Genomic DNA, 8,993 nt, shown 5'->3' with positions numbered 1-8,993 from the left:
CAAAGGCTTTGTGTAGCTATCTTTAGTCTCTAGTCTTTCTTTTTCTCTATTTGTTTGTTTGTTGTGTGTAATGAGAGGATTATGATGATGACCCTTCTTTCTTCTTTCTTTTTTTACTTCATTTTTTCTTTTCTTATTGTTCTTTTGTATCATTGTTAATGAGTAGTGCTGTTCTTTTTTCTTTCTTTTGATCATATTTAATTGCTTTGTGCAGTGTAGAACGTTCTCTCTCAACACTCTTTTAATAATTAGCCACTAAATAAACTACCAGCTAACTAAATTTTTATCCTCTCGACCTTCATTACAGCGGTGCTAGTGAATTTGTGAGTAGCGGTTAGGCCATCTTCGGGAACAGTTTTTTCATATGGCTGTTTATTATTATTATTTTTTTAGAAAATGGCTTTTTAGTCTTTTAAATAAATCAAAATTAATATTTATGTTAGTGTTTTAGAGTTTAAAGAAACTCAAAACTAGAGTAATGATTGAGTGGTTAAGTATTATTGATGGTCCTATTGCAATCTTTTAGTAATGTTTGCACTTGTCACAATAATTACGAAACTTGTTAAACAACTTTTTTTTTTTTTTAAATAACATGTGATTTAGTTACCAATTTATATTGCACAATAATTAAAGAACTCGTTAAAGATTTTTAATTTAAAAAAAATTATCGTAATTGATTAAATTGTTATTTTATCAATTACTATGAATTTTAAAATTGCACAACTACTTAAATGTCTCGTTAAAAGATTTTAATTTGAAAAATATAGTTATCTTGATTTTTTTTTTTCCACCAATTAGTGGAGATACCTTGAAGTGAGGGTAAAACCTAAAAACGAAAAAGCTTAGTTTTTTAAAATAAGATTAAAAGATTGAGGAGGTCGGCACTAAAATCTGACGGTTAAGATTACTAATAATTCAACTGTACATAAAATATTTCCTAATCAATTTTATTTTTTGAATTAGAGATCTAATTTTATTTCTAATCCGATATTTCTTAATTAATTAATTAATTAATCAATGAATTTGATGAATAAAGGGATTGACCTCTAAATTACAGTCAAATAAACATATGAGGATATTTATTTTTAAAAACTAACTATAAAATTTTTAAATTATAATTTTATTAACATTTAATTATTCATTCAAAATAGCGTCTTTTGACTGTGAATTAACTAACAAAAGACGGAATTGATATAGCTTAAAAAAGGAGTTCGACAGTGGAAAAAAAAAAATTAAATTACTCCCTAAACTATAATCAAATTATTTATGAGATCTTCAACTTATAACTCAATTAACACTCTGATCTCTCTATTTTGAATGAAAATACTAAATGTTAACGAAATCATCATTTAGAAAGGGGTTAAGTATTTTCGACACCTTAAATTATGACCAAATTAATATTTAGGTTCCTCAATATTTGAATAATTATTTTGAATGACCTAAATAATGCTGTCATTACGCTGTGAGGACCTTCCATCCAAATTCCTACCTTTTTTTTTTTTTCCGTTTATATAAGTTGAAAAGCAAATAATTACTTAAATAATGAGGGATCTAAATGTTAATTTAGGGATCCGAAAATATTTAACTCCCCACTTAATATTCACCTTTCAGTCCATATAAATAGAAAAAAGGTAGGAATTTGGATGGAAGAGACTTATAATGTAACGACAACATTATTTAGATCCTTTAAAATAATTATTCAAATGTCGAAGATCTAAATATTAATTTGATCATAATTTAAATACCCAAAAATATTTAATCCTTCAGAAAGTTTTAAAAATTTTTATATTTAAATTTGACGATAGAATTTAAAGACCAATTTATTCTTTCCGTGACGAGGAAAATAATTCCAATTTCTCAAAGTTATGATGAAACGGACAACCATGGTAAATGCAGAGGTAAGACAGGCAGTAAATAGTTAAAATCGTCCACTTTCCTTATCAAATGATGGCACGTGTCAAAAGAAGAGGGAGCATGGAAAGGACCGTAGATGCTTTATTTCTTTATCTCTAGTGTAATGAGTTAATTTTGAAGACAAACTTTTTTCACCTGTGTGTGGAAAGTGGAAAGTGGAAAGTGGAAAGGGGTTTGTTTAGGTGAGATGCTGGTTGGCAAAACCACCGACTTTGGACTAAAGTCCAACCATTAGGACTAACCGAACCAAAAGTAGAAAATGAAAGCGAATGGTATTTTTATGGCCTGGCTGCCAGGCCTTAAATTGCCACGTGGTTTTTTTCTATTGGGTTGCATAGAACCAACATCACATGGAGTGTGGGTTAGGGTTAAAGAAGGTTGGTGCTCAGTCCCTCTTTTATCCCCCATCAGAGTAACAGTTGCCCTATTCATGAAAAAAGGCCCAAATTTCAATAAAAAAAGAAAGGAAGTAAGTAAGAAAGAAAGTTGTCTGGTTTGGGCTTTTGGAAGAAACCATACATTCGGTTCAAATATCTGATTTAGTTAAAACAAAGGGGTGAATCCATGAAATTTTAAAATTCTTTTATTCTTTTAGGATTTTCAAATTTCAAATATATTTAATCAGGCCCAACAATTAGAAACTTGGGCATGATAAGAATTTATAAACAACGATAGGGAAATAGAGTATTTAAATGGGACAAAAATTCTCATTTATAGTCTGATGATCCTAATTAAAAGGGTCACAGAGATTCACCGATCAAACCCACCTAACATTAAAAATAACAAAGTTCAAATATTTGATATTAGTACCACATGCTATTAGGGAAAATATTACATTAAAATAAGTATTTACTATATTAGAAATTGTTTTTAAAAAATATACATGGTTTAATCATTAAAAATAAAAAAAAAGTTCACTGTTTTTTTAAATTTAAGATGAAGCTTTTTTAAAGTAAATTTCAGTTTCAAGTCTCAAAGAAAATCTCCACATCAAAAAACTCTAAATCCGTGATCGACAATAATTTTTTAAATAGTCAAAAAGCTAAATATTAATTTTAATTTATGAAAATTTATTCAAACAGTTAATTTTAACAGTTAATTTTAATGAATGAATGCTTAATCAAATGGTAAAAAAAGAAAAAAAAATCCCCATCCGGAACAGCTTGGCCTAAAATGAGAAAAAGAAGGATAAGTCTTTGCTTTTGTATTTATTTAATTATCCTTTCAAACAGAAGGAATCATACTTCTCGTCTTTTAACAAAGTAGCATATGGCAATGGTATCAAGTAAAAATGTGCCAATCTCTTGAGCCAAGTGTGTGCGAGAGAGAAAGGAAGTGGTCCTGACCTCAAGACTCAAGAGGGTCAAAAAATCAGGCTGACACTGCACCACCATTGGGTCACAGTGGTCCTTGGCTGTGACTGCTCGTAAATGGTGGCTGTCTTCATCACACTGCCTTTGCCTTTTAAGTTTTAACTGCATCAATGCACTCGTGCTCCAAATTTGTCCGTTTAGAATGTCCTCTTTGAAAAAAAAAAGTTAATTTTCCATACAGCCCATAATATTTGATATAATTAATAAATCAAATTCTAATTCTTAAAAACTAAATTAAAATAGTTCCTGAATTCTACTATTCAAATGGTTGTTAGCTGCTGCAAACTAAAAAACTGTTTAATCCAAAAGCTGTAACTTTGACATAGCTTAAATTGAAAAACTAGTGATGACTGAACAAGTAGAAATGAAACAGGTAAAAATATCTCCCTCTAAACATACAAAGCCAATCTCAAATCATCTAGAGTTCTATGCTCATGATTTACAACTGGAAGGAGAATATGTTTTACTTGTATAGTGACCATTAAGACAACCAAACTGAACAAAGCTGCATCTGCAGTGAAATTCACCATATATTGCTTGGAGACGTGCAGATAGCCAAGATAAAGGATAGTTACCCTCTCTACCCTCCGGAATTTATAGTCAGTTGTACAAACAATGTGCACCTGGATTAAAAGAAATGAAATTGGTAATGAAGACCAACACACAAATCCGAAATCAACATAGGAACAATTTGCACTATAAAAAATTCGATTTAAAAAGCATCATCTATGCCCACTGTCCAAAATGGGAGTTATTTTAATAGATGAACTAAATTTGGTTTATGCATAGACTAAATGCAACAAATACATTTGAATTTATTATCAAGTAAAATTTATGAATTTAAAAACAGTCACCATCTGGACCCAAGCACTGTCCAGACTAGATGCAACAAAGAGCATGATCCAGACAAATTTATTGCAAACTGTACCTGTGAAATCAACAGGCCAAAAATGCCAATAACAGAAATTTATATGTTGCCTAGTTGAAATTAATAATTTTTTTGTATACCTAGTTATAAATAAAAAGGAAAGAAAAACAAGTGGTAGGTATTATATTAATTGAAACAGTATGCGCTATTACTAAAGATCAAATTATTATCAGTTAAATATTGCAGCATATACTATGGATTTCATGATTTTATTTCAATTTTCAACTACTTTAAGCAACTAGATTGCTATAATTTTAGTCAAAAATTAAACCAGCAATTATTCAACATTTGCAAAAGGCAAAAGACAAATGTATTATAAGCCTTAGGGCTTAGGTAATACCACTTGAACACAGAAAGCATGATTCTAAGAGCACACCTTAGTCGGGCAAAGCAGTTCCTCTCTCAAGATTGTTCTTAATCTCCAGCGTGTATTTACCAAAAGCCCGTTCAATCTTCTTGTTGAAGTGCTCATTGCGGTCATTGATCGAGTCAATATCCTTCTCTTCATGGAATCTTCTCCTTCGACTAAATGACCTGCGTTTCTCCTCCCTGTCCTTTAGTTCCTTTACCATCCGGTCAATCTTATCCTCAGAGATCTTTGGTGCCTAAATGATTTGAACAGAATATACATCACTCAACTGTCCTGAATTTATATCTACCAGAAAGCATAATTTTCACAGCAGCAGTACCTTCCCATATTGGAGACTTGAGGCTTCGCGGTAGAACTCAGGATCAGCTTCTTTCATTTTGTTATACTCTTCTAGGTCAACATCAACGTTCTTTGTCCGCTTTTTATACGCATTGTACAGGGTCTTCTGATTGAAAACTGATAAAGCATATGTATCAGTTGCACTTGCATCATCAGATTAATACTGGAAATGAATATTTACCATTAAGGAAGCCGTTTCACCAAGAAAATTTTGATTCATGAGTAACTCCACATTAATGTACATGTAAGAAACAATTAAACTAGACATTTCCCTTTTCAAGATTTCAAGAAGCATACACAAAAGAAACAACATAGGTATAAACATGCATATGCTTACTATAGTCTGAAAATAAAATCGACCTGAGTGTGTCACAGAAGAATAAAGAAACAGAAAGGTAACGCAGCATTTAATGAAACATGATAAAACATAAATTAATTAACAAGAAGAGAACTGAACATATGACGCAGGGGAAGCCGTAGGGCTGTCAGTTTTCAACAAGTAGGCTAGAATAGGGTTGATCGTAGGTGGAACAGTAATCAGTAATTAGGTTTATAACCTTTGAATTAAAATTATGAGGAAAATAAGATGATTTACAATACTACTAGTGCCGTTTATTTATTGTGATAAATCCTAACTAGACTAGGAATCCTAATTAAAGAAAGAATTAAAACTCTACTCCTATTCAATGATAAAATAGTAAATCCTAATCAAATAAAAAAAATGGAAAAATAATGCAAATCTGAAATAAAACAGTAAATTAAATAAAATCCTAGTTGTGCTAGGAATCCAATTAGGACTAGGATTGCTCCTGCATCAACATACCATCCCAACCGAATGGAGCGGGATCCTTTTCCCATTTCTTATATTTTGCCTCTGCTGCTTCTTGTGTATCCAGCATATATGCTTCTGTCATATCCAAACCATTTGCATCTAGAAGTTTGCCAATCTTTTTCTTCCTCTCTTCAATCCATTTTTGTTTAGAAATACCCCTTGATTCCGGTGCTGCTTCCATTTTCTTCTTTTCAGCAACCATTGCCGTCTGATTTGCTTTTCTTGCCTCATTCTGCATTTGCCAATGAATCATAATTATCCCCAAATCAATGAAGTCCAGAGCCATATAGTAGACAACCAAATGAAAGAGGTTAATATCCACATCTAGTCAACCACATAAGCACACAGTGTTCATGACTCAAAAGTCAGAGACAAAGTACCATCTTAAGCCTGAGCTCAAACAATTTTTTCTGTCTCCCAGTAAGTTGCATAGCATCTCCTTCCATATTTTCCTGGACTGTATGATTGTCCTCATCATCAGAATGTTCTTCAAAATCCCTTTCATCATCTTGCTGCTCATCTTGCTTGGAAGCAAGTATAGTGGACTGAGTATTTCCACCTTTATCTTGCACAACTTTTCAGATAGTGTAAAGAAACACATTAATTGGGTAAACAAGTAAACACGGATCAACAAAGATTGAACACAATGCTAATAGGATAGAATCCCATAATCTTGAAAGGAAAGAATTGTATAAAACATCCAATTCAAACAATAAAATCAAACATTGTCACAAATGGTGCAGAAAACCATTACTGTATACATACATTTAAATCCCTGTGTGTGTTTCCTTTTTTATCATCAATAGTATAAATGACAATGGTTCAGAAAGGTGAATAAAGACAAAACACTTGAAATATATACCCGTTTCATCTTTAGCCATTTGTGCCTTTGCTTCTGCAATTTTTCTAAAGCAATATTCAACACACTCATGGTATGGATTAGATGCATTTATACAATCCGGATGCACTCTCCTTTCTTCAGCCATCTCCTGATAATTTCAACTTGTTCTACAATACTGCAATTGCAATAAAAATCCACTCCAACAAGTAAAAATCCATTTCAAGTAAAACAGCTGCAACTACATCACTCAGCATCATATTAATTTTCAACCACACATACAAAAAGCCCCTACTTTCTCAGAATTAGCTGTTCCAAATTAAAATAATGAATAAGGATTCCAAACTACAATTTTTCACTATATTTAACTTTTCGATATCAAATGAGTTCTCATCGAACATCTGTTTTATACAAAACTTAGTATCAGAAATCGAAAAACAAAAGCTGTTTAACCAATTGAACTTATATTCAATAATCTACAATGAATATTATCTTCCTGAAGTGTATAATTTATGCTACTTAGCGCTAAACAAATCAAGCAAATCATCTTACTTCATTCAAAAATCAATAACCCAAGAAAAAAAAAAGCAAAATATTTTTATTTTTCTACTTCCATTTATAATCAGAAAACTAATCGAGGGATTTGATATTCCTCAGCAACAGAATAAAACATGAAATTTCAATGAATCAAAAACAATCCTAGAATTCAAAACTAGTCAAATTTGAGATAGGAAACAAGAAATTGAAAAAACCGAAAGAACCAAACCTGTGAAGGGGATTGCTTTCCTTATGCTTTTGCGTTTCCTTGTGTTTGGTTGGATAAAAAAGGGGAAAAGAAAATTAAGCGATGAACCGCGAATTAAAGAATTGGGCGAGAGATTTTCGATTTTTCTTTTCTAATTTTTCCCTTCAATTTTGTGAAAATATAAAAATGTTTATACAATTTATTGGGCTGCTTATTTGGGCTTGTAGAAACAGGTTGGGCCATGGATCAGCTTCAATGATTTAGGTTTTTATTGTGGGCTTACTCTTGCATAGTTCTTTATTTTTGTATTTTCTTTTCTTTTTCCTTTTTTAATTACAAAAAACTCTTTTTGATTGATTTATTCGAGCCTTCACCGGACGGATTGAATTAGTGAATATACTTATAGTGGAAGGACTCGAACTCGATACTTTCACTCCTTAGTCCTCACATAAAAGAAAAATCTAACTAAACCTGGCTTGATTGACAATACTCTAGTCTTTTTAAAGTTTGCTTTAATATAAAATTTAATTTATATTTTTGATTGATGGTAGTATAAGAACTAAACTTTAAGTTTCAGAAACGGTAGAATCGAAGTATACATTGTGATAAATTTGAAGATTTTTAAATTTTATTTCTAGGAAATATCTTTTCAACAAAATATGAAAGAATTTAAAAGGCTTTTATTAGTGTACAAAAATAAGAAAATTATGTAACCATACAGAATTCCTCGTAGACTTACATCTCAGGTTACTGTCATAACATGTTACTTTACCAAATAATAAATATTATTTTTTTTATTAAAATTGCTTTTTATATTTAAAATATTTTTAACCCCAAATAATTGAACTCTTATATTTTTTAACCATTAAATTGGTAATACAAATTGTATAAGTTATATGGCTTGGGCTACCACACTGTTTTTAGTTAATTTATTGGAGATATAAATGTAAAATAATAAAAAAAAAGAATTCAACGTTACATTAAAATTAATGGAGTTGCACACATTAGATAGATACATCTATAAAAACTAAAATTATGCGATTTATAATTTTATAAATTTTTAATTTTAACTATAAAAATTAATTACAGTGGTTAAAGATGACTACATTATTTAAAAAAAAAATTAATGGATGAGAAAAGTATAATAAAATAGTTCTTTATTTGTAAATAGTTCTTTATTTGTACAGAATTATTAATAATCTGTATTATAGTATTACTTATAACATTATTGGAAAAAGAAATTGATGCTCTTCGCTCAATTAATTTATTTAGCTTAATCTATCGTACTTGAAAGGTTTGTTGTCTTTGTCTATGACGAGAAAACGACAGACAAAAAGAAGGGAAGAAATTTCGCGTTGGGATATTTTTATATATTTTTGGGAAGAAAGACAATTTTTCTTTCATTTCTTTAGATTTTAGGCCTAATCATAAAAATTAAAATATCTTTTAACTTTTCAAAATAGAATATTTTGCCTTATTTCAAATTTTAATTCCAAATTATATTTATTGGTAAAAGTTATAGCAATGTTCTTGCATTTACATAGAAATTGATAAACAGTTATTGTCAAAATTAAATTTGGTAATCAATGATAGAAAAAAAATATATACATAATGAAGATGATTTTAATCAAGGGTAAAATATTATATTTTAAGG

The 8,993-nt window shown here is 30.1% G+C and overlaps 1 protein-coding gene across 1 annotated transcript; it reads right to left on the bottom strand.

Annotated features, from left to right (window-relative positions):
- Positions 1 to 3,563: 3,563 nt before the first annotated feature.
- Positions 3,564 to 7,519, bottom strand: LOC105641802 (GCIP-interacting family protein). The gene is made up of 7 exons (XM_012226413.4): positions 7,361 to 7,519; positions 6,619 to 6,772; positions 6,137 to 6,330; positions 5,748 to 5,988; positions 4,905 to 5,041; positions 4,592 to 4,820; positions 3,564 to 3,910 (listed from the first exon to the last, which is right to left on the bottom strand). Exons 2-6 carry the CDS (start codon positions 6,740 to 6,742, stop codon positions 4,593 to 4,595), a joined length of 924 nt encoding a protein of 307 aa, XP_012081803.1. The 5' UTR covers positions 6,743 to 6,772; positions 7,361 to 7,519; the 3' UTR covers positions 3,564 to 3,910; position 4,592.
- Between the last annotated feature and the right edge of the window lie 1,474 nt (positions 7,520 to 8,993).

The sequence above is a fragment of the Jatropha curcas genome, chromosome 1 (assembly GCF_041381405.1).
Source record: "Jatropha curcas cultivar XTBG-Jc1 chromosome 1, XTBG_Jcur_1.0, whole genome shotgun sequence".
NCBI lineage: Eukaryota > Viridiplantae > Streptophyta > Magnoliopsida > Malpighiales > Euphorbiaceae > Jatropha > Jatropha curcas.
This window is presented reverse-complemented; position numbering and strand designations above follow the sequence as displayed.